The 23,798-nt window shown below is 42.4% G+C and overlaps 6 protein-coding genes across 12 annotated transcripts in view; 2 read left to right on the forward strand and 4 right to left on the reverse strand.

The window, feature by feature from the left end:
* LOC128305713 (phospholipid phosphatase 1-like) overlaps positions 1-2,983 on the forward strand; it is a 29,518-nt gene extending 26,535 nt beyond the window's left edge. The window contains exons 5-6 of the mRNA XM_053043298.1: positions 1,592-1,889; positions 1,963-2,983. Of these exons, the coding sequence (XP_052899258.1) occupies positions 1,592-1,889; positions 1,963-2,130 (466 nt within the window). The 3' untranslated portion in view covers positions 2,131-2,983. The remainder of the gene's footprint in view (positions 1-1,591; positions 1,890-1,962) is intronic.
* A 1,714-nt stretch (positions 2,984-4,697) lies between these two features.
* On the reverse strand, positions 4,698-9,808 carry LOC128305711 (peroxisomal multifunctional enzyme type 2-like). 5 transcript variants are annotated; one of them, XM_053043292.1, is made up of 6 exons: positions 9,673-9,808; positions 8,628-9,310; positions 8,030-8,544; positions 7,363-7,960; positions 5,566-5,751; positions 4,698-5,492 (listed from the first exon to the last, which is right to left on the reverse strand). In XM_053043292.1, exons 2-6 carry the CDS (start codon positions 9,280-9,282, stop codon positions 5,281-5,283), a joined length of 2,166 nt encoding a protein of 721 aa, XP_052899252.1. In that variant the 5' UTR covers positions 9,283-9,310; positions 9,673-9,808; the 3' UTR covers positions 4,698-5,280. The 5 variants fall into 5 exon arrangements, with proteins under 5 accessions (XP_052899252.1, XP_052899256.1, XP_052899254.1 ...); XM_053043296.1 differs by lacking the exons at positions 7,363-7,960; positions 8,030-8,544; positions 8,628-9,310; positions 9,673-9,808 and adding an exon at positions 7,066-7,086; XM_053043294.1 differs by lacking the exons at positions 7,363-7,960; positions 8,030-8,544; positions 8,628-9,310; positions 9,673-9,808 and adding an exon at positions 6,527-6,588.
* A 216-nt stretch (positions 9,809-10,024) lies between these two features.
* Positions 10,025-11,463, forward strand: LOC128305712 (ribosome biogenesis protein NOP53). Its single transcript, XM_053043297.1, has one exon. It carries the CDS (start codon positions 10,094-10,096, stop codon positions 11,324-11,326), a length of 1,233 nt encoding a protein of 410 aa, XP_052899257.1. The 5' UTR covers positions 10,025-10,093; the 3' UTR covers positions 11,327-11,463.
* Positions 11,464-11,727: 264 nt separating this feature from the next.
* On the reverse strand, positions 11,728-13,754 carry LOC128301975 (glutathione S-transferase C-terminal domain-containing protein homolog). Its single transcript, XM_053038667.1, has one exon. The coding sequence runs from the start codon at positions 13,614-13,616 to the stop codon at positions 11,781-11,783; it is 1,836 nt and encodes a 611-aa protein (XP_052894627.1). The 5' UTR covers positions 13,617-13,754; the 3' UTR covers positions 11,728-11,780.
* Positions 13,647-19,611, reverse strand: LOC128301974 (uncharacterized). 3 transcript variants are annotated; one of them, XM_053038663.1, is made up of 6 exons: positions 19,540-19,611; positions 19,364-19,478; positions 19,093-19,226; positions 15,875-18,267; positions 15,571-15,802; positions 14,553-15,491 (listed from the first exon to the last, which is right to left on the reverse strand). In XM_053038663.1, exons 1-6 carry the CDS (start codon positions 19,552-19,554, stop codon positions 14,769-14,771), a joined length of 3,612 nt encoding a protein of 1,203 aa, XP_052894623.1. In that variant the 5' UTR covers positions 19,555-19,611; the 3' UTR covers positions 14,553-14,768. The 3 variants fall into 3 exon arrangements, with proteins under 3 accessions (XP_052894624.1, XP_052894625.1, XP_052894623.1); XM_053038664.1 differs by lacking the exons at positions 14,553-15,491; positions 15,571-15,802; positions 15,875-18,267; positions 19,364-19,478; positions 19,540-19,611 and adding exons at positions 13,647-13,803; positions 13,866-14,099; positions 14,185-14,462 and having other exon boundaries at positions 19,093-19,170; XM_053038665.1 differs by lacking the exons at positions 14,553-15,491; positions 15,571-15,802; positions 15,875-18,267 and adding an exon at positions 14,325-14,462.
* Positions 19,612-21,694: 2,083 nt separating this feature from the next.
* LOC128304079 (cell cycle checkpoint protein RAD17) lies at positions 21,695-23,507 on the reverse strand. Its single transcript, XM_053041210.1, has 5 exons — positions 23,418-23,507; positions 22,385-23,342; positions 22,120-22,310; positions 21,933-22,054; positions 21,695-21,874 (listed from the first exon to the last, which is right to left on the reverse strand). The coding sequence occupies exons 2-5, from the start codon at positions 23,337-23,339 to the stop codon at positions 21,757-21,759; spliced, it is 1,386 nt and encodes a 461-aa protein (XP_052897170.1). The 5' UTR covers positions 23,340-23,342; positions 23,418-23,507; the 3' UTR covers positions 21,695-21,756.
* Between the last annotated feature and the right edge of the window lie 291 nt (positions 23,508-23,798).

A 23,798-nucleotide genomic window follows, 5' to 3' on the forward strand; every position in this document is an offset into this window, starting at 1 on the left:
TCGGACCGACACGGATCGGGTTAGGCTTCTTTCTTCACCGATTATTTGATGAGTATTACATGGTGGATGAAGAAAAAATCCATATCGTATGTTGAAGATGATGTTATCGGCGATCTGACGATCGGATAGCCTCGACCGGCACCGGTGTGTGGTTGGCAATTTGCAACGAATTTTATGTTCTCACTGAATTTTAGAGCAGTCGTAAAATTAATCCTTATTAGACCACAGCGCTAACCGACGACTAACGCGACGATCGTTGACCGAGTCAGTTATGGCGTTCTCTTGTGTAGTGATCGTTCGGGATCCGATGAACTGAAACTCTTTTAATTTGGAACACGAGAGAGATACGAAAAGAAAAATATACATACCTGGACTACGTTCACCATGGATGTCAATCACGATTTAATATTCTGTGTGTGACAATCTTTGAGTATAGTTCGGCGTGCACTGAATCGTCGTTGACCTGCTAACGACCATATTTGTCCATGTGTATCTCTCCCCTAGAAACAACAAAAAATAAAACTTGTAAAGTCCACACGCGCGTATCAAGCAAGCTTTAATAAAGCTATCCGCCAACACGGCTAATAAAGCTTTATGCACTCACCATTCGATGCCCGCTGCTGGCTAGATTGTCATTGGGTGTTAAGTGCACGGAAATAGTTTATTTCAGTTCCCCTTCGGATCCCATGGAGTGTACAACCTAATTTAATTGTAATCTGCTCCTTATCCCGACTCTTGCACTTTACTGGATCTGGTTGCTTTGCACCAAATATGTGGCATGCTGAGGGCAATATCGCAATTCTGCCGACTCGCCAGAGTGATGCAGAGCTGCGGATGGTATAACGATAATCATAAATTATGATTTAAATTTTATAGAATGTCGTACGTACCATTTGGAAATAATGACGTATGATATTAATATTCTATACACAGAAGAAATATATTATGGACTGCTTTAAATTTATGATATTGTAGGAAACAAAAAGGATTGTAGTAAATACTCCATCTGGAGTCATGGCCGCGCTAGTATTTTGAGGACCATTGATGTACTTCAGAGCTTGAGATGTCCAAGTATCTGATGTGATCCCGTATCAGTACGATCATCACTCGTACATTACTGGAGTTAGATTTTAAAAGTAGTAATATGTAGGGAATAACAATTTTTATGAGCTATTTTCTTATGAACATCGGATTTACGCTGTTACTCTGTTTGGTAGAGCCTCTTTCTAAGAGAAGAAAAGACCGGTTGGATGTAAATACCCCGGAGGAGTTGCGAGTCTACCTTTATCCTTTAACAAAAAATCTACTGAGCAGCCATAATCTAAAGATGTCTGAATCATCACCATATGTCATACCATAAGAAAATGAGTAATGATTTATAGAGCTCTTTCTAGCGCTAGGAGACATTTTTCCAACGGTCTCGTTTACTAGTCGATCTTGAAAATGCCTTAAAGGCAGTAATAAACACTGTAATACCTCAACGATTTCTGCGTTTCAGATTATCTCTCTACTTATATTAAGAACTTCTAATCCTGCAAATGCATAACAGGACCATACTAAACTATTTGAATTTGTTCCATCCCTCCCACAGCTACGTCAGCTCGTACACATGCACCAACAGTGAGGAAAGTTTGTACTTCGTGCGTGACGCCAGCAAATCCTTCCCCTCGGGTCATTCCGCCATGTCCGTGTTTGAGGCAATCTTTCTCATCTGGTATCTGGAGAAGCGAGTACCCCGGTTGCGGACACTGTTCACCGTACCGTTGCTCCAGATGGTCTTCATGTGCTGGGCAGTGTTTTGCTCGCTTTCGCGCATCACCGACCATCGGCATCACTGGTGGGATGTACTGGCCGGTACGGTGGCGGGATGTGCTACTGCCTTTATGACGGTAAGTGTGCCCTATATCGTTGCGATACATCATTGTGCGTTGTCAACTAAACTTGTCCTTTGCCTTCTTTCAGTGCCTTTTCGGATGTCACAACTTCGACACAAGCAAACGGAAACGGAAGAGTTCCGTGTACACGGATCACGATCACAAACTGATCAACACGGGTAGCGGGAATGCAGGCACCATCGGTACACCGTTGCACAAGGAGGAGATCAATCTGAATAACGTGATCCATGCCTGACCGCACAGTTGGAAGAGAGCCTTGGGCAAGAACCAGTCGGAACCCACAGTTCCCGCTGCCCGTATTCCACAGAAACAGTATTTTGCGCTATGTATTGTATGACGATTCGTTGCGTTGTTAGATGTGGGAACATGTTGTTCTATGTTCGCTGCAGAATTTAGCCAACTTTCACGCACCATTGCAATGGGAAGAGAGTAGAAATAATATGGCAAACTCCACCACCAAGCGCGGGATGAGCTGGAGAGCACATACATTCTCTTGTCGTAGGTAGAGCACATGCGAACTTCTTCCCGCGCGCTGTCGAGCGGCGACGGTATTGTGATATTATTCTATAAGTCATAATCTTATACAAACAGACAAACACACCCAAAACTCTCACCCCCCCCCAGAAGTCACCTTTACAGAAATAGTCACAAAAAAGGGAAAACATCTCGCAAAAGCTTAAAGTATCCTTAAACAATCGTCTTCAGCCGTTGAAGCAAAAACATGTGCCAAAACCGAAAGTCAATCTGTCGAACGACAATATAAATGCAATAGGATAAATTAGATGAAGGACTAAATTTATCAAACAAATGTAATAATGTAACGTTATGCTAAATGCAAACAAATAGATATTTAGAGTCAGCTTTTACTACGATAGTTAAAACAAGAGGATAGTAGTCATTACAACCATACTGGGATTAGAGGGAGCACGCTGGAAAAAGGGATTTTATTATATTATTTTACAGACAATATTAAGAGAAAATATATGTATTTGTATTATTTATTAACATTCACAATGAAACAAACAAGCCCGAAAGTTTGTCTGTTTGAGCGGTGAAGTTAAAGAAATAAAGCCTGAAAGCTTTTGATGGTAAAATGTGACATTTATTGTGTGTATGAATTTATCAAATGTGATTCTACTTTGATATTGTACTGCGTGACTTTTGACACCAATTAAACTTAAGATCAAGTCGATCCACCGCCCAGCATTCGACGATACGGATAAAGAGCAGTACAATAGATGTTAATATCACATATTACATATCACATATATCAGCAGATTGACTCGCGGTACTGTTTGCCTCCCACATTCCCACACGGTTATTCTTCTTCGTGATGACAATCTTTGTCGGGGGACAACAGAGAGCCAAATGGAAAGAATTAATCACCGTAAGTGTTTAGTGTCCAGCTTACAAGAGCTAAAGGAGCACACGATCATCTCAGTCGTCGTTGCATATTATTTTTAAGCGCTTTTCCTTTCGTCGAAGTCTCCGCGCATGCATGCGATCGGACTCGCCAAAAGCGACCGGTTTTGTGATTTCTGACACCAAGAGAGCATCCACGAAAGGAGATAACATCAATCTGATCCGCACAAGGATCCGCCATGTTTGTACATGATACATTGATAACGCTTGCTCACGTTAGCAGTCGCTTTGAAGGTATTGAGCAATGATCAGAATGAGAGATCTTCTACGATTGGCTATTAGTTGCACATACTATCAAACAAGGGCCCTGTCGGGAGAGTGATCGATAGAGTAAATAGCTCAGGTACTGTGGCCAGAATCCTCCGTCTCATTTTATCCATCCAGTTCCTACAGTGCGTGTCGTAGCTGTACAGCAGGTAAGTTTTTTAATTATTAGGAGTGGAAAACATGGAGTGCCACTATTTCCGAAGACATTATTTAGTGTTTCTTGTTCGGTTAATTCGCAATATTTATATCTCTTGTCGTCATGGAATGTCCGGGAGTTAATATATATAAATATATTCCATAAATATTCCACATTGTTATTTCTATATAAATAAACTTGTGTATAGTTATGGTAAGCGCTGTGCTGTTTGGACGAACGGAAAGAGAAGAAAGATCAGTTGACGGATCAAGCGCTATGATCACTAGAGGGAAGGGTACAGCTAAATGAAATGCTACCACGTGGTACGGAAATTTGTGCTACCTCTTCGTTTGGATGCTCTCTTGGTGTCAGAAACCAAAAATTCCATCGTTTCCGCAGCATTTTCGACGGACGGAACGGGGCAAAATACGAAAGAGATGCAGGATCCGTTTTGCCTTTTCCCCCTTCACTTTAATGCGTTTGATAGGAATGTGAAAGGAATGTTCTTTTATAAACCTTAATTCTCACATTCCGGCCACCAAAGAAATTTAATTTATGGGTATATATGGGAATGTATGTGTCTTGCCTTGTTATTACTAACAACTATGAAAGTAAATAAACGAAAACATGGTTTGTTGCTGCATGCTATTCAGTGCCAGTGCCAATCTTCCTATCCAAATTGCTGAGCACATTTGGATTGGGTAACATTACCAAGCAGTTTGCTGCGCGTACGACGTGTTTACCGGATGCTGTGCGCAGTGTCACTACGCGAACTGTTTCGTCGTTGCCAGCCAAGGGGCCAGGGGCCTCTTGTGGTACCCTTCGGTGCCCCCTATAGCATAGGAGACTGGGCATATGTATACAACTACTACACACATTTTTTGGGGCCCCCAACACGGCGAGGGCCTTGGCGACCGCCTACTCCGCCTACCGTTTGATCCGCCGCTGCATCTTACAATAACGCAACAACGTAAAGGTATCGTTTTGTAAAAATATTTATTTTCCTTCCGTTTTATTGCCCATATCCCCGGATTTAGCGAATTTATGATTTAACATGCCATCATCATGATGTGTAGAGTCGTAATAATAACAGAGTTACATAAAGCGTACAGTACATACAGTCACAGAATCACGGAACTAGCGAAAACAGTTTAAAACAATTAAAACCCCAAAATGTGAAATGAAAAATACTTTAGTACGTTGCCGTCCTGCTTGTGCATGCCAACGAATCTTACCGGCTTATCAGTATTGATTTATAAAGAAAGGAGGGTTTAAACGATGTAGAAAATTATGCCCAGTCATGCCCCGCACGTCATTCTAATCTTCGTCGTGGCGGTAAGAAACCCACTCCACTATTCTGTTCTGTTGTTGATATAGACCAAATTATAATTCCTTTGCTAGAGTACGCACCCATGTTTGTGTGGTGTATTCACTTTAAAATAGAACAATGTTTAACTTTGGAAATGTATGTACGCGACCGGATCGTAATCGATCCGGTACTCCTCTCAACACTCATCAGAAGCAATAGCCCCTCGAACGCGGAGTTAAGAAGGTGCCGCTTTACAGTTTCGCTTCCGTCTTCAGCAACGGTGCCAATTTCTGCGCCAGCATAATGTTACCGGTGATCTTCAGCTTGCCCTTCATGAATGCAGTCTGGGGCTGCAGTTTGCCGAGTGCCAGCTCGAGCATATCCCCATCGGCTATCGTCATGGTCGTGTCGGCTTTGCCCTGTACCGGCCCTTCGTATACTTTCGCGTTCTTTAGATCAAGCACTGAAAGGTACACAAAAAGAAAGGGTTTCAATATGCACTGGATTCATGGAATGGTTCGGCTGTGTGCACTTACCCCACTCCTTGGCCACCTTGCCACCGCTGGTGATTTTGTACAAGAAGACCGCATTGATAGCCTTCGCCTTGGCTTCGTTCTCAGCCACGCGGTCCTTGATACCGGCGAAAACGGCATCGCTCTGTAGGTCAACGGAGGCAGTCATGTTCGGTTTGATGATGATCTGCTTGAAGTCCACGTACGCACCTGGGGAGGGTGAAAGGATCACGCACAGCGGAGTGGTTAGTTCAAAACGCTCCTTGCTCAACGAACGGCAAGCTGAGTATGCCTAACTGAATGTATTGATATCGCACGAGACTGCACAACTTCCCACTGATATGGCCCCCCATGCTTATCAACCTCTTTCGTGCATGATAATCGGGTGTAGTAGGGGGACACCTATGTATAGGTGTGTTCTTTACGGATTAAACCCCTACCCGGGTCTAGTGGTGGTTAAGTCAAAAGTCACTACTTTAAATAAATGCCTCATCACCTCCTGGGCAGTTATTGCCTGGAGGAGTTTTATATGGTCCTGTCTTATCGGTTCAACAAAAGAGTAACGTAATCGTGGTTTAATCCCATTGACTGCTTTATCGATTTCTACAACAACACTGCCCCTAACTGCCGGTTCCCTTAATGAAGATGAAACCTGCAACCGAATCTCATCCCCGTTTTCGTATTGATGGGGCGAAGGGCATCACACACTTCATTCCTTTTAATCGAACTCACATCCCTTATCAACCCGCCACAAGGAATAAAGGTCAACAACTGTTTATTTGCAGAACCATCACACTTTATCACAATGATAAAAGCCGTACGAAAAAAAGTAGTGCAATGTTTCGAAACGCACACATTGCCTAAAAGAAACAACAAGTAGCATGCATCAAACGCTATTACACACCCGGGGTAAATGAAACAAACGATATTTTGAGCTTTGACCCAACGATCACTACGTTCCAAATGGAATAAATTATGCAGAAACCTTCCAGAAACTACAATTTTTCCCAGTGCTTTACGGCGTACGTGTTTGTTGTGACAGACGGTTGCTCGTTTGACAGATCTAAAAACCCCAACTATTTCGCTCCATTTTCGCCCATAGAATAATGGGGTGTGTTAAAAAGTAGTGACGTATTTTAGTGCTGATAAGTTTCAAAATGATTTATTAGAAAATGATAAGCAAATTGTTCATTTTCTCCTTTAAAAATGATGATTGCCAAGCTTGTTCTATTCAGGGGATAATTATCTGTTAATCTAATTAGCAATTATCATGGCTGCGTATGGGGTCACAGGCCATTCGAGAGATTAGATAAAACAGGCTTATCAATATATATCAATATATGAATATACCTCCACATTATATCACTTTAACGAATGGGATACCGAACTCATTTTATGAAAGTCAGGCTACCTTTCAAAGGTTACATGAACATGTTAGTTTACATACTATAACAAGTTAAATATTCGTTATTGTAATTGTGGCCAAACATGTACTCTTTGTTAAAATAAACAACATAAAGATACCTTCTTTCTTGATGAAAGTCCACAATTTTTACCCACCAACTAAAACGTGCTCCGTGGTACCGTGCAACGAAGTGACTATCGTAATTAGACTTTGGACGCCACTACTTCCAAAGTACCACTGCAATTAATCCCCTCCACAGTCATACGCGTACAACCCTCATCGTAAACGGGTCGTACCAAACGACGCAAGGTGGCATTGCACAACCATCTTTACGCACAGCTACGCCAGAAACATTGCGCATTACGTCAAAACTCAGCTAGAGACCCTAAATTAAAAAAAAGCAAGATTAAACTTACCCGATAGCACCTCCGCATTCGTTTCGACCACTACTGTACGGAAGCAAACCCGATTGTTCGGTTCCTTCCACATGTCGACACGCAGCGTTTGACCCGGCAACACCGGTTTGGAGAAGCGCACCTTGGCCGCTCGGAAGAGGCTGGGATCATCACCGCCGAACTGCTTCAGCACTGCCTTCACCGAGACACCCATCGTACACAGTCCGTGCAGAATCGGCACCTTATATCCGGCAATAGCCGAAAAGCTTGGATCGATATGCATAGGGTTCAAATCACCCGACAACCTATACACGGCTGCCTGGTCTTTGTTTGTCGGCACTTCTACGGAAGCATCCGGCGAACGTTTCGGGTTTGGTACGAGCGGTTTCACCTCGGGGCCTGCCTTCGTTTTGCCGTTGAAGTTACCCGCACCGACAACGAACGTGGAGCTTTGATTGCGTGCAATTAGAGTGCCCTGCTCGTCGTACGAGTCGGACTGAGTGATAACTAATGCGCCAGATTTTTTATCCACCACGTCCAGCACGGTAGAGGTGGTCGTTAGGACGCCCTCCGTTGGGGGAGCTTCGAACAGCTCCAGATATTGCTCGCCATGGAGAATCTAAAATTGAGAGAAAAAAAAAACACATCAAAGCCATGCTAAAGCATTCGCGCTCAAGGATGTGCTTACATTCGTTAGGTCAAATGTGGTGTGTGTAATAGCAGAAGCGGTCAAGCTAGATCCCATTACGGCCAGCAGCCCGGGAAGGACGAAAAACGTTGGCAACACGCCAAACTCCGGATTGTTTTCGTACAGGAACTTTAAGTCGGTTGGATCGGTTACGGTCGCACCAACACCGAGTGCGTACAGAATGACGTCTTTAAACCCGTAGCGGAATGTTTCGGTGACAGAGTTTTCGTTGTTTTTGCCATCGCGCAACTTTTCCAACACACCCACCAGGCTTAGGCTCGCTTCGCCGATTGCATTGAGGTGACGCGCCTCGGACATGTCCGTGACACGATTCCACACCTTTTCCACGTATTCGGGTGAAACATCTTCGTCGATGGCGGTACGCAGCACACAGCCTCTGCCGCGCACAAAGTGTACCTTTGTCGCCCAACCGGCCGCACTTTCGATGATGGCTCCCGTGTCATCGCACGATTCGTGGCAAAGGTACGCCACCACCGGAGCAATCAGTTTCGGTTCTAAAATAGATAACAACAAATGAATTCAGATTTCTGATTGATTTCAGATAAGCCAGATGTTACAACTGGACAAATAGACTTACTAAGCTCATTGAACAGAATCTCCGGTAAAATGCCCTCGGTCATGCGAGAGGCCGCCGTAGGTACGATCACGTTGCAGTGGATATTGTTCTTTGCACCCTCGATAGCAACAGTGTTGGCCAAACCAACCAAGCCTAGCTTAGCCGCACTGTAGTTCGCCTGACCGAAGTTACCATAAACACCCGAATTGCTCGACGTCATTATGATGCGTCCATAGTTTTGCTTCTTCATCACCGGCCAGGCCGCACGGGTCGTGAGGAAGCTACCCTTCAAATGCACATCGTGGATCAAATTCCAATCTTCGTCGGAAATGCGCGCCAGGCTACGATCGCGCAGTATTCCCGCATTGTTCACCAGCACATCGATGCGTCCAAAGTTTTCCAGCGCCGTCTGGACGATCTTATCGCCCTCCACGACCGAGTTGTAGTCCGGTACGGCAACACCACCGGCGGCCCGGATCTCTTCCACCACCTTGTCCGCTGCGTTCGATTTGCCCTGCCCATTGAAATTGCCGCCCAGGTCATTCACAACGACCTTTGCACCCCGCGATGCGAATAGCAGTGCGTACTCGCGACCCAATCCAGCGCCTGCTCCGGTCACCACCACGACACGTCCGTCGTAGCGTAGCTTTTGTGCAGGTTCCTTCGGTGCAACCATGGTGAGCACGATTCAAGTAGCACTTTTGCTAAAAGTAAGTAAACCAAGTGAGCTAAGGAGACAAAAAGAAACGCTTGCAAACCGGTCAACGTTTCACTTTGGAAATGTAATTTTAATTCACTTTCAGTGTTACTGTCGCTCGATGGCTTACGGTGCGCTGATAATTTCGTGCAAACAAGAACAATAAATAAATCGTCGACTTATCTTAACTGATAACATTAAATAACCGGCAACGGAAAAACAACGACCCAAAGTTGTACATTTGCAAGTCATTATAATCGCTGCTTTCTGGTAGCTCATCAAGATGCAGATAGCATAACAATTTCGCGAAAAAAATGCTAAGTATCCTCCAAAGGAAGAAGGCTCGTGATACGCCGTGGGTCAACTTACTTTTAAAAATACAGTAAATCTATCACTCCTCACTTAATGTCGTTGACGAATGGTTCCGAAGATTATCTAACTTTAACGACTTCACTGCATAAAAAGAAATAACAAATAACAAAACAACGGACGGTCCCCACAACACATCCACTCCAAAACAAACGAGAACTGCGAATGAGGGGCAAACAGTCGACAACGCAAGGTTGGCTCACGAAAGGATTCGTACAGCCTCCACATTGGAGCAAGGTATATACATGCTAGATGGTAGAGTCGTCCCTCAGGAATTGACATTCCTCGACTTGACGTACATAAAATAATTGACAGAAGTCTGCGAGCTTTATTTATACGTGTTTATTTCTTGTTGAAAATACACGTGCTTCAGCAACTAATAAAGTGAATTTGTAACAAATCGTTTGATTATTTAGTAACAATGAGCAAAAAGCACGTATCGCGTAAACTCAAATCATCGTGGCGCAAACATATAGATATTTCGGATGTGGACCAATTTCTCGAAGAGCAGCGACAAGATGAACGTGTCGGTAGCCAACTCTCGGAGAAGCCCAGTGTGGAACTGTTCCGCGAGGAAAACAAACCGATCAAACCGAAAATATCGCTGCGTGAAATAAGGAAGAAAAAGTTTGATGAGCTACCTCGATCGCTTTTGCCGCTCGTGAATACATCAAATGTTGGTGATCCGATTGTAAAGCGCAACATTAAGAAAAACAGAGATCCTAGAATTCCGGTAACACCGGCACCGGTGCGGATAAAAAGAAGGGGCCGACCGAGTGGTATAGCTGCGGCCACTGCAGAAGATATCTGGGCCAAAGACACCGTGGTGCCTGAGGAGCTGAAAAACGAATGGATCTCGCAAGATCTGGTAAATCATACACTTCGGCACGTTGGCAAACTGTTGGTAACGAATGTACCGGCACGGATGGATAAACCCCAGCGACATGTACCGTTGGACAAAAAACTACCAAACGAAGGCATCAGTTACAATCCAGCAATCGACGATTACATTCAGCTGAAAAATAAAGTAGTCCGGCAGGAGCAAGCCATCATCAGGAAGGAACAACACTTTGATCGAGTTGTAACGAAGATGTTCGTAAAGACGACTCAAGAAGACAAGCAGCAAACTGCATTGAAAGAAATGTCGGAAGGCTTGCTCAATAAGGAAAAGTGCGAATCAGAAGATGAACATGCTACTGAAGATGCGATACCAGCAGCAGTTGTAGCAAAGCGCAAGAAGCCCATAACGAAAGCGAAGAAACGAGCGCGTGAACTACAGGATCAGGAAGAAAAGCTCATACAGGTAGAATTAAACAAACTTATGGAGATTGATCGTTTAGCTGCGATTAAGAAAGAAATAAGAGAGAAAGAGCGCAAAACTATCTATAAAGCTAAGCAAAGGGTAAAAAAGAAGCAGGCATTGCAGGATAAAATTAAGTTGCCGATTGATTTTGTTGAACCGGAGCAATTGTCAGGTAGCTTGCGAACGATCAAACCGCTCAACAATCTGCTAGCAACGGGTTTGCCCAAAGTACGAAAAGTCAGCATCCTGAAGAGAACACGTTCTGAGGCGCAGCGTAAAAAGCGTCGCGTGCTCACAGTGCGTTACAAACGCAGTTCGCACAAGGAATTGATTCCAGAAACTGCGATATGATCATGGAAATACTAAGCAAAATAAATGGATACATGCAGGCGGTTAACATAAACGATTATTCTGTAACTATCGGAAAGCTATTAGCGATACCTTTCCGTTTCGATCGGAACAAAATAGTAGGGGAATAAAATGCTATAGCAACCAAAATGTATGCATAAGCGTTGAGTTTTTACAATTGTTCGATCGAAGTGGTAAAAAGGTTATTCCGAACGCTGTTTCTCTTCAATTTCCTACCGATTTAGCTCCACTTGATCCAGCCAAAGAGTTAACCTTTATGGCTCAGTTCGCCGAATGGGTCGCTAACGAACATCTTTCTCCAAGAGCATTAATTTGGCATTATTATCACGTGTCCTAACCATTGTACTGTAATTAAGCATATCAACCGCAAAAATTTACCTATCAAAACCCATTTATTGCCACACCGTATCGTCCAGCGTGATCCATACACACATGCTCACGCACACCCGCCATAGATGCCCACCAATAGCCGGTTCTTTGGCGTACAACTTTCATCCTTTAGACGCTTTCGCAACACACCATATCCAAGCTCTTCGGCCCGCAATGCTCGGTCACGATCGATTACATCCATGCAGTAAAAACCTTGGTGAGCTTTTACCACATTCGTCCTATCACTCGCCAGATCATGTGTTTGGTCCGCACAGTGCGCAATGCAGAAATATTCTTTCAACAGCAAATCGGACTCCTGAAATAGACCGCTTCTCGGGTAGGTTACTTGCTCGATGTTGTACAACTTCCCGTAACAGCACGGACAGCTAACAAAGTGTGCTCGCTGTGCAAAGCACTTCTCTAGCACGATGTCAGTTGCTACCCCGCACGCATGCAACGATACGCCGATATCAAAGCGAGCCGTAAAATAATCTAAGTTGCACTGGAAAAATACAATATTACGAAGAGCAAGCCGTTCTACGCGTTCCATCGCGCGTTGCTGTGATTCTTCTTTGTTTTCCAACAGATAAACCGTGCAGCGTGGCAAAAGGTACGCAAGCAGTATCCCGAGATGTCCGGTACCAGAGCAAAAATCAACAATGGTTTTGGTCCCATCGTTGGCTAGTCTCATTACTTCATTTACTAAACTTTCCAGCTGATGGCGCTTTCTGAGTATCCGAGCGGGTGGTAACTTTCCTCCTTCCGGTCTGGCATCCATCGGTACCGCGTCCCAGTCGAATAGGTTAGTCTCCCAATCGTTTACGATGCTACCAATATCGGTAGGTATGCGGCTAACTTTACGCAGAATTTCTAGCACCTCGGCTTGGTTTGTCGTGAGTATTTGATCTCCCTTCAAGTTCAGCTTTTTCGTGTCCGATTTGTACAGACTAAATTCCTGAGGAATGATAATCTGCTGCGCCACCAGAACTGAACACGATATTGCACATAGTGCGGGATCATTAGCCACAGCAGGCATAACTTCGCTGCACACTCGGGTCAGTTGCCCTTCGTCGTCTTGAGAAATGCGCTCCAACCACTCGCTAGTACTAGGCATCTTTGATCGCATAAAATCTTTCGTCAGGCGACGCTCAACCACGTCAAAACATATGAACAATATTAGATCTGCCAGTGTTTTCTCGTATCCTTCCGCAAATTTGTGGTTCGCATGGAAATCAAACCGTTGATCAACGTCTTCCAGCTTCCGGTGTTCTTCGTCCGAGGATATCCGCACATTGTTTACCTTATTGATCAGTTTGTAGATGTTGTGCGATTTTAACGGTTGCTGCAGATGACTTTCGAACTGTCCCAACTCAATGGGAAGAGTACAGCCGTCTTTTGCTCCGAATGTAAGCAAATCTTCCACGCACCGTATCATATCGATTTCACAAAACTTCGTCCAAAGAGAGGCATCTGCTGGTGCAACTAACGTATTTCCCTTAAAACCTAGCAATCCGCTAGATTCCGGCGATGCCGAAACGTGTTCCTTTGCCAAAAGACGACATACGCCACAGAGTCCGGACACAATCGTACCAGCTCGTTCGATGGAGATCGATGGCAACTGGCAAAAAAGGGCCGGATCATTCGGTAACGACTTGACGTCAGTGAAAAATACGGACTGATCCAGGATCGAACCAGGAACCGCTACCCTTAGAACGTTTGAAGTTGTTTTGCATTGCACAAAATGTACCTCAACGATCGATTGATTAATTTCTAGATAGCGATACAGCGCCAATACTACGTAACTTTCGAAGGGGACATCCAGAAGGTGTAGATCATTAAGTTCCTTAAGACAACTAATTGCGGGTTCGTGCGCTGCTCCATAGTATTTGAGGTAGAGCTTCATCGTGGAAGTTGAATAGATGCACAACTATTCTTATGCGCCTAGTTCCCGTTGGATCTTTAAAATTGTTCGTCGATTGAGGGTTTTCTGTCGTAGAAACGATATTGCTGCCGATAGCGTACCGATAATAGTCAATGAAACTTGGAACGACCAGTAATGGCGTTCATCCAGCCATGCAACGCGATCACAACTGCAAAGAGATACATAAATGTATAATGCTTACTTTGTTGAATTATATAGCATCAGGCCTACCTCCTGGTAACGATTTCTCCGCCAATGCACTTCAGCACTTCTTTGTTGTGCGTGTGCACACAAACACCCTGGGATTTGCTCGCAATCTCGAACGCAGTGCACGGATGACAATCCTTGATCACCTCGTACGTTTCGCGCTGCCAGCAGGTGGAATTATTTTCAATCACAAACTCCTGTCGCCGAGAGCCTGCCTTCATCCATTTGGATTCGATTATCAGTACAACTATGGTTAGTCTGGCGGTAAGGCAGGTTGGATATGGCGTATGGAATTCGTACGAATGTTAGGATCGATAGGCAGCACGGTTAGGCAAACACTTACAGAATAAGGCAGCTGATTCCAAACACCATACGTTTCTTGGACAGGTTCTCTATCATGTTTGTGTTGCAGATGATACTCGTAACAAGTGTACAGATGCTAGTACAGCAGTTTCATTAAAATTTGATTGTATATCTAACTTTCGCTGATTCAATAGTAATCACGATGTGTAATCAATGTTTCCTCTTTTCGTGTTTTGGATGATTTTATTGTCACGTCAACGCTGTCACTGCCACGAACAGCAAAGCCCAAGGAACAAAAATTTAAATTCAAATTGTATGCTGAAAATTACAATCGATCAATTATCCGAAGAAATTTCCACCCCGGTTGGAAAATGACCCAAGAAAACAAAAGTAATACTACGCATACCATTTTTTAATCAGTTCTTGAAATTCTACCTTATGAATGCTGGAATCTAAACGAATAGAAACAACATTGGTATTTAATAACAACTTCTATATAGAAATAAGTAAGTACTACCGGTAGTAGTATTCAATATTTTATATAAGCAAACTGCAACTATCGCTAATGATTACCTCATCTATGGCATATCGTTAGGTTATTTACTTTCGAAAATGCTTAAATTATTACTTTTGCATCGTATCATCGACGACAAATTTGAACGCTTGCTCTCTCGATACCGGACCGATATGGCTAATATTGTTTTGGAATCGCACACCAAAAAACTTGTCCGCATGCTCCAGCAATTCTCGCCGAAACGTAATCGAAATGAATTGCGAATTTTCGCTTAGCGTTTGTATTTCGTTAGCAATCACCTTGCGATATTGGCTGTCTAACGCCTGATCAAGCTCATCGAACAAGTAGAATGGGGCGGGATTGTACTGCTGCAGAGCGAATATGAGCGCAACTGCCACTAACGTTTTCTGGCCTCCCGATAAAGCGTTCATGTCGACTAAAGCTCCCTTGGTAGCCATAAACGAAACCTTAAGTTCAAGCCCCACGTAACGATCCGGGACGGCATCATTTCTGTTCTGGACGTTGTCCTCTTCCTCGACAATATCCATTGTTTGCAGGATCAACTTTCCGCAGCCGGCGGGAACGAACTTAGAGAATATTGCGCTAAAGTTTGCATTCACTCTGGTAAACATATTTTCAATGCAGTCAACACGCTGCGCTCGCGCTAGCTGAATGGTTGTTTCGTGCAGTGCCCGAGAATCTTCTGTTTTCTTCAATTTCTGATTCAACGCTTTGAATGCCTGCGAAACCCTCATATGCTCATTAACAGCTGTTTTGTTCACTGAGCTAAATTTGCTTATCTGATTGTTCGTCTGGTCTAGTTCTTTCATTAGCTATATGAAAAAAAGAAATATAATATCATTGGTATTAAAAGAACAAAATTTAGAGTAAAATTATTTGCAATTCACGCACCTTTGGTAGTGACATATTCATGTAAATTGGCTCAACTGCTGGTAAAACACCCAGTGCGTTGATTTGCTCAGCGTATTGGGAAATTTCTTGTTCTTTACTCGATTTGCGCGATTCGTGCATTTTCAAATTTAGATCCTTGGTGGCCATTACTTCCTCAGCCTTTTTAAGCTGTTGAACCCAGTAATCCAATTTTTGGATCAGCCTTTTATCCATGTCCATCAATTCATGCACTCTGCAAAGAAAAAGACATTGCGTTTATTGAAGGAATTCATGTCATAGATTATCTTAATGCTCATCGTCTTACTGTTTTTCAGTAACGTTGCTATCCTGAACGAGAGAATTGATCTTGGAAGTCAACTTATCTTGCTGCTGCTGAAACAATTCCATTTGCAGCCCAAGCGTGGCGTAATCCAAACACTTCAGAGAAGCAATCAGCGCATCACGCGTGGGAATCAGTTTCGAATTCAACTTGTTCTCCAGCTTGTGTTTTCGATTTTGCACATGCAGCTCCGCATTAAATGCTTCGTTCTGCTGCTGTTGGATGGTTCTAATTTCGTTGTCTAATTGTGCAATAATTCGTTCATCCTCTTCCGATAAGACACTGATAAACTGGGTAGAAAGTTCACGCTTGAGGCTGTCCTTTTTTGTTGATAGAATTTCAATTTCGGTTTTAAGAGTACGTATTTTACGTTCCTTCTCTTCACATTTCTCTTCCAGCGTACGACATCGTTCTGAAAACGTACTCACGCGAATTTGAATCTGTTCCATAGTTTGCGACAATCTGCGAAGATTCGTTTCCTCTGCTGTATGTTGCCTTTCATCGTTATCTATAAATGTTTGAATCTCCCTGATGTGTTTCAATGTGGACTGTAATCTGATTTTCAACAGAGAAATCTTTTCATTCAATTCGCGCATATGCAACAATTGGCGAATCTTTGATGACCCAGGTGCCCGGTAGCCACCTGTAATGCTCCCATTGGAAATGAAATCACCTTCTCTGGTGACACATTGTAGCCGATACTGCTTACTAGCACGGGCCGCTACTTCCAACCCATCGCACAGTAACGTGTTTCCAAAAATGTACCGGAAAGCAAGCTCGTACTTAGGATTGAACTCGAGCAAATGAATTAAAGACTGTACCGCATTATCTTTATCGTGCGTTGTAGCCAGTGGTTTCGCTTGCATACGATTTAAAGGCAAAAAATTAAATTCACCCGGTAGCTTATTCTTATTGTACAACGCGATGATGTCATTTGCGACCGCATCCGATTCTACGATATGATAGTACAGTTTGTTGCCAGCCGTTGTTTCTACCGCTTGGTAAATGGCCTCTTCACACTGAAAAGATTCCCAAACTTGACCGTAGTATCCACTAACCACGGGGTGATTCTCTCCGGCTTGCGTTTTAATAATATCAATTATTTTTTTAATTGATTCCGATCCTTGATATGCTCTCGCCCCAATTTGGGTTCTTATCTTTTGCCTCTGTTCTGTATGTTGCGCTTCAAAATATTGTAAGTCTTCCTTCAATTTAATTTCATCGGCAAACAGTTCCTCCAACAGAATCTTACTTTCTTGCAAACGGCTTTTTATTTGCATCATGCGTTCCCTGTACGTTTGTTCCTTCTTCAACCGTAATGTAAGCTCGGCCTCCTCCTGCGCTCCATTATTTGGTTCACTTTCCAGCGATACAATGGCGATGTCGTGTTCTTTGTTAGTTTCCTTCAAACTTTCATGTTTCTTATCGATCTGGCCCAGGATGTAATCGATCTCCTGTTTAAGAAAATGGTCGCGATCTTGACGGTTGGAAAATTGTACGCCACGCCGTTGCTTGTCTATTATTTCGTTCCGCATTTCGCTCTTCTTCAGCAATTGAAATTTATATTCATCTTTTCGTTCTTGTGTTAATTTCAATTCATCCGAAACTTGTTTCAGGTCTGCCTGCACCTGTGCTATTTCTGCTTTCAGCGTATCCAACTGTGTTTGAATGTTTTTCTGGTCGTAGCTTTCGTAAGCCTGTTTATGTTCCAGATCTTTTATCTGCAGTTCCAATTGAGCTTTTTGCTTCTGAAGTGAACAATGTTTTTCATTCAAACAGGCCTGCTGGGATAGGGCGTTTGTAAGGGCAATCTGATTTTCTTTACGGTTCCTCTTCAAATCATTTATATTCTCCAATGCTTCCGATTTTTGTAGTACGTATAAACGCTGTTTTTCCTCCCATGCATTTTCCATTTGTTGCAGTTCTTGGAGTGCAATCGAAGAAACTGTACGCTGTTTTTGGAGCACCATAAAGGTAAGTATGCGTTGTTTCTTTTCAAGTTGTTCAAATTTTTCCTGCTCTTTTCGTTCCTTGGTCAATAATTTCAGTCGTTCAGCAAGCGAAGAACACTCAATACGTATTTGGTTCAGGCAGTTGTCCGTATTTTGCATGAGCTTCATGGTTTCCTTGAGTTTCTCATCATACACCCGTATGCCCCCAATCTCGAGAAGCACTTGCAGCAGTTCAGATGGACGTGCCATTGCCAGCTGGTTGATTTTGCCCTGTTTTACAATGTAGTACGGATTGCAGGTGGACAAACCGATTGAATCAAGCATTTCCACTACCTCTTTGCGTGTTGCGTTGCGTCCATTCAGTTTATATTGATCTTTAGAAACCGAAATAGTTCGGCGAATTCGTACTTCCGATGGATTGTTTTCCTACAACAACAAAAACATTAACTTATTGATATCTTTAACGATTATTTGTGTTGCTTGTGCTCTACGGTTATGAAAAAGGAATGGTAATTGATATGGCCCCCCTGTTCCATCGGTAGATCTATCACGGTAACTCACCGTTGACAAGCGACGGTCAGCGGACCAGCAAGCGCGCGTAACGGAAGAGCAAGCCGGCTCTAAATGTATTTTTTGTAATGTTCGTGAAACATTACATATATATATATATATATATATATATATATATATATATATATATATATATATATATATATATATATATATATATATATATATATATATATATATATATATATATATATATATATAGTGTTATGTTAAAGTACCTAATCGTCCAAATGTTCAAATAACATACGCGAAAGAAAAGAAACACAAAAGTATAATCCCTTTTAAGTACGCAAGACTAACACTATCGTTCCCTTTTTGTTCTGGTTTGCAAAATACGACATTTGTAGTACGTGATTATCGCACTTTTAACTGATCCGCAAGATTACTATTTGTTTTACGCTGAGAACAGATCAATCGTGTATTCGCACGTACAGTGCAATCGTTGTATGGTAACCACTGATGTCAATGCACTCTATTTACACGCAAAATTAAATGACGCACACAATCATAACCGACGCGGGTCATGAAAATGTCCTCTTCCTATGTACCTACTAGGTTCATTGGATAAACATACACTTAATTAGTTACAATACGAAAAAAACGGCCAAGCAACCACCCAAGAACGTTACTGTAATGCGAATATACCTACGTCGATATTGTATTAAGTTAAAAAAAACTTACCGATGAAATTGGCGTCTTTTCGAGCACAATCTCAACAAACGCAATGCTTGCACTAGACCTTGGGGCGTTGATTAATCCCTTGCGTTCCGGCTTTCGCAGGTTATTATACTCATCGCTAAGTACAAACTCGATTGCTGAAAAGGTGAATAGTATCAACAGCACTGAATCATTTTAACATCTATTTTTCCTATTTCTACTAGAAAATGTGCTAATGTGAAACCCAATCGTCGAGTTGCGAATTTATACAATAGAAAATTAATTTTGGACTTACCACTGAAGAAATTACTTTTACCCGAACCATTTCTTCCCACCACGACGTTATGTCTTGGGTCGAGCTTTTCAACAACGGTTTCATGCACGTAGCTTTTAAAGCCACTAATTATTATCTGCATTGGAGAACAATTTTATACAACTTGCCATTTACATACTGGAACACTACTTCCTTACCTCTTTCAAATACATTGCAACACCAAACCTGAACTACACTCTGCTAAGCTATGCGTCTGAACGATTCTACCGCCAACGTGAAACTGGCATGGTACGGTTACTGAGGCTTCAACTGAATCTGAAAATTTGCCACTCCGTGGACAAGGTTTCCATGGTAACGGAAACGTATCCAACATGGCCGACGCTTGCTTGGTTAAGTAGAATGTGTGAATCCCAGCTTAATCATTTACCCATTGTTACTCACCTTTTGTTTTGACTAGCTAATCGGCCCGGTTACAGGGCCAGAATTTTGTTATGTACGCAAACTCAAAGATGTTTTAAAAAGAGGTTTTCTTCCCAATTGGAGGAAGTTGTTAATTTTACTTTATTTAGTTTTATAAACTATCAAATTTCTCACCTCGGGCCCCTTTGGCTCTCATAAAAAACTATTTGGCAAAGCATATTCCAAGTCACATAGCGCTTTTGTTGTCGTTTTAGGTTTTAACAGACCTTGAACCTTGATGACTTTGTTCTTCTCTTAGTCTGATATAGCCATTCCTCTGATCTGTACATCTTGCGTCGTATTTTAGATATTTGATCTTTGTGGTTGATAAGTCCCGAACCTTGGTCATTTATCACGAATGAAATGTATCGTAAAAATATACGACACGTCGTGTTTGCGTGCAGCTCCCATCTGGATCATATGCAACATATCATTTTAACATGAGTATTCTAAATTACACTAAAGCACTTCTTAATATTTTTGCGTCAGATCCCCAGTTGCTTGCTATGCATTTATGATTTTCGTAGGCATCGCACATAATTTCGTCGAAAGTCGACGTCTTTCACAATTAGATAAAAGCAACTGATTGGATATATCTCAGGTTAAGTAGCCATCCACATTCAGGTACTACAGATTTCCCAAGTTTTTTTTTTCTATCTTTTTCCTCACAGGCAGTATATTTGAGTCATGTCTTTCCAGTAACAGACACATACATGTTTAAATTTCATATGGTGCCATTTAATCAGATGTAGCGGCGCCAGTCTTCTTTAGGCAGGACCGGTACAAAATTACAACCGAACCAATCCCTTGTTCCCAGGAACAACTATCCAGGTTGCGGGTAAATAAAGTTAAAAAGCCCCGAATTTGCTGGGCAATATTTCTTGATGTTGCGCTTGTGTCAGGGGTTGTTGAAATACAGAGGATTTGAAAAAAATATTGACCCTTCTAAAAATCTTCTCGGTTACCTGGTTTGATAAAAATTTCTCTATTTAAACTGAGAAGTAAACAACATAGCATAACAACAGCAATTACTCCTGAAACACTCTCGCATTTCCGTTAGTGAAAAATAAAACATGAAAAATTGCAGCGAATCAAGCAGTAAATAACTTTAAAATATTTATAAGCTACATGGTATTATTTAAGAAAACAATGCTGCTATTTCCGTGGATTCAACGACCATTTCTGGTCTTCCTTGATTTGTATTAATCAGGATAGTGAGTCGCTCACTTGGCACTTGGAAGCGTTGGAGCGGCCCGGTGGTTTGATGATAGCGACGCCGGTCTTCATACGATCGGACCTGACCAAAATCTCATCCGGATCAATCACCCGTACTCAGGACTGACTATCCAGCTTCGGCAAAATAAAGATACAGAAAGCCAGAAATGGCAGGTTCAGACCTCTTAGAAGAAGTGAGTGCTGCGTACGGGGGTACGGCTCGAATAGGTCGTTTAAGAAACCGTTCACACTGTATCACCGACCAAAATTTAAATCTTTTTGAAAATCTTGTAAAGGATCCGACTGAAAATGCAAGAAAACGCGCGAATACCCAAGGACAAAAATTAAAAACATTCTCAAATTGCGCGTCTGTGGACGTCGATTCGTGTAAAAACCATTTGCTAAAAAAATAGTGTACATGGAAAAATAAATTGTTGGCGAGAGGATCATAGAAGGCATAGCGAAAGAAAGGATTTTAAGAAGAGCAGTGTAATCAAAAATGATCCAAGGATGTGGGAAATAATGTTACCATGGAAACGTTATGCGTCGCCTCCAACTAAAATTTGTATAGCGATTGCGTACAGCAAAGTTCTCGGGTCATGTAGTGAATTTGAATGTAGTGAATTTGTCAAAAAATTCATCTTATCCATATCCAAGAAGCCAAATGCGTTTTATTGGAGTATGTATAGGTTTTTCCAATTCATGTTTTAAAGAGTAACAGAATCTTTCTGAGTTTTATGTTATGCTGGTTTCCGAATGATTGATACATAACCCTTGTACTCCGTGGCTAACAACCTTGCTGGAACCGGCCGCAGTATTAATCCTATCTTTTTGAGCTGTTCTCCGTATGATTTGGTACTAAAAATACAAGAGTTGGTATTAAATCCTGCAATGGTTATTCAGGCAACACGCATACCTTTCGTGCAGCTGAACTTTAATTTTCTTCCTTATTGGCTGAAATCCATGCGTGGATTGTTCGTTGTTAACCATCATGCAGCGGACTGCTATGTGTATGCCGTACGTTGCCAGTTGGTCGGTCTACAAAAGGAAGCAACATTTTATGAAGTATCGAAACATTTTCATACCAAAACAGTTTCCCATACTCTGAACTCGTTCATAATGGCATCCACTACGGTAAGCGTATCGGATGCTTGGCACACGTTTTGGATATCCGCACATCTGGTTACGTAGTTCGCATGAAGCAGTGAAACGATGCTCGATGGTTGAGTCAAAAAACAATCCGCTATGCTTTCGGGGGAATGTAAGAACCTCACGCTTTCGTCTTGTTTAACGACTATAACGATATAAGTGGTCATTTTAAATCCTACGTATTCGCTTTCGTACATGGTTATACTTTAATTTACTTACACTTGGGGTGGAAGATGCGGCCAAGCCCATGCATCACCGTCAAATTTTCGTTCAGCCCCAACTGCTTGGTTGACTTTTTCACCTTAGAATCGTTGGACTTTGCTTTTTTGTCACTGCATCTAGCGTCGCAATCCAGCCGCAAACGTTTGGGCAATGCACCGGCTTCAGATTTCATGCACATAAATAAATAGTTCAGGCAGCAGTTCCTTAAATCCCCTTGACACGAAGCTATGATATCCTCTTCCACCGCCTTCGATGGCGCTGCTTGATACTGCTTCGATATTTCTTTATCTCCCTTTATAATGCCACCGATACGTTTTATTGCTTTCTTCAGCAAAGAGGCAGAGACGGCGTTGAATTTAATCTGATGTATCTGAAAATTCTCCACAATATGCGACGGAAACAAATTGTACGCTACGTCTAGTGATTTGCTAACCGTATCCGTAGCGATGAAAACGATTGGATCCGTGCTGCTGTCCCGATATCGTTCCAGTGATTGATGAAACTCTTCCGGTGAACGAAGCATAGAGTTGGGAAAATCCTTCACGAGCAGCAGTTTACCGCTTTCGGCAGCGGTGCTAAATAGCGAACAGTAGCGTGATGTTTTGTACAGAAAATCATCAAACAGTGCCTTCTGCGAGCGTCGCCCTTTCTTTTCTTCCCGGTCCTCGAAATCGAACCTATCTTCGAAGAAAAGTTCAACATCGACAGGAGTTGTCCATTCGCTGATGTCATATTTCATCGCTTGTGCAAGTGTTTTGATGCAAACACTTTTCCCACTGCCGGATGGACCCGTCAGCAGCAGGAACTGTGTCGCGGGATGCGACTTTTGAGCTTCTGTTAGCCATTGCTTCAATTCTCCAATCTTTTTCACGTGAATTGCTAGGTCTGCTTCTTGCAATGGTTTAAAGTGTTCCAACAAATCGGCCGAGCTTCCATCCCTCTTCCTTTGCATGTTCTGCGTGTGAAAATCGATTGCATTACCAGAACACTAATAAACTAATTGTGGTTATGTTAAACAAAAGGAACTTACGAGAAACGGTCAATTTTACCCAGGAACGTGTAAATATTTTTTCCAACTGTTTTGTTATTTTATAAATTAAATTTAGCTCGAGCGATTGCTGTCAGCGGGACAGGAGATGTCAAATTTTGAATTCACCACAGCAAAGTACAGGGTTCTCTAATCCAAAGTAGACTTTGCAACAAACAAAACACGCGACAAGAACAAACCAATGCTCTACACATCTTCGGCGAGGCACGATACGGCACTAGAATCCAGTATTCAGGTACCCTGGTAAATTAAGGGAAAATTAGCAGTAATTTACCCTTTCGTGCAGTTTTAAAATCATTTTAAACGTAAAACACTGTTTTATTCGATGCGTTCTGGAACAGCAACACACGAGCGAATGATACA

The sequence above is a fragment of the Anopheles moucheti genome, chromosome 3, assembly GCF_943734755.1.
Source record: "Anopheles moucheti chromosome 3, idAnoMoucSN_F20_07, whole genome shotgun sequence".
NCBI lineage: Eukaryota > Metazoa > Arthropoda > Insecta > Diptera > Culicidae > Anopheles > Anopheles moucheti.

Bases quoted from the DNA above. Each gene is read 5' to 3' on its own strand.
- LOC128305711 (XM_053043292.1), bottom strand. From the start codon at position 9,282: ATGGTTGCACCGAAGGAACCTGCACAAAAGCTACGCTACGACGGACGT. The intron at 5,752-7,362 runs GTAAGTTTAATC...CACCCTCCCCAG, and splicing joins GAATGCGGAGGTGCTATCGG to GTGCGTACGTGGACTTCAAG. The intron at 5,493-5,565 runs GTAAGTGCACAC...TGTACCTTTCAG, and splicing joins CAAGGTGGCCAAGGAGTGGG to TGCTTGATCTAAAGAACGCG.
- LOC128305712 (XM_053043297.1), top strand. From the start codon at position 10,094: ATGAGCAAAAAGCACGTATCGCGTAAACTCAAATCATCGTGGCGCAAA.
- LOC128301975 (XM_053038667.1), bottom strand. From the start codon at position 13,616: ATGAAGCTCTACCTCAAATACTATGGAGCAGCGCACGAACCCGCAATT.
- LOC128301974 (XM_053038663.1), bottom strand. The intron at 19,227-19,363 runs GTAAGTCCAAAA...TCACCTTTTCAG, and splicing joins TAAAAGTAATTTCTTCAGTG to CAATCGAGTTTGTACTTAGC. The intron at 18,268-19,092 runs GTAAGTTTTTTT...TTGTTGTTGTAG, and splicing joins AAAAGACGCCAATTTCATCG to GAAAACAATCCATCGGAAGT.
- LOC128304079 (XM_053041210.1), bottom strand. From the start codon at position 23,339: ATGCAAAGGAAGAGGGATGGAAGCTCGGCCGATTTGTTGGAACACTTT. The intron at 22,311-22,384 runs GTAAGTAAATTA...ATATCGTTATAG, and splicing joins CCGCATCTTCCACCCCAAGT to TCGTTAAACAAGACGAAAGC. The intron at 21,875-21,932 runs GTATGCGTGTTG...TTGTATTTTTAG, and splicing joins AAAGTTCAGCTGCACGAAAG to TACCAAATCATACGGAGAAC.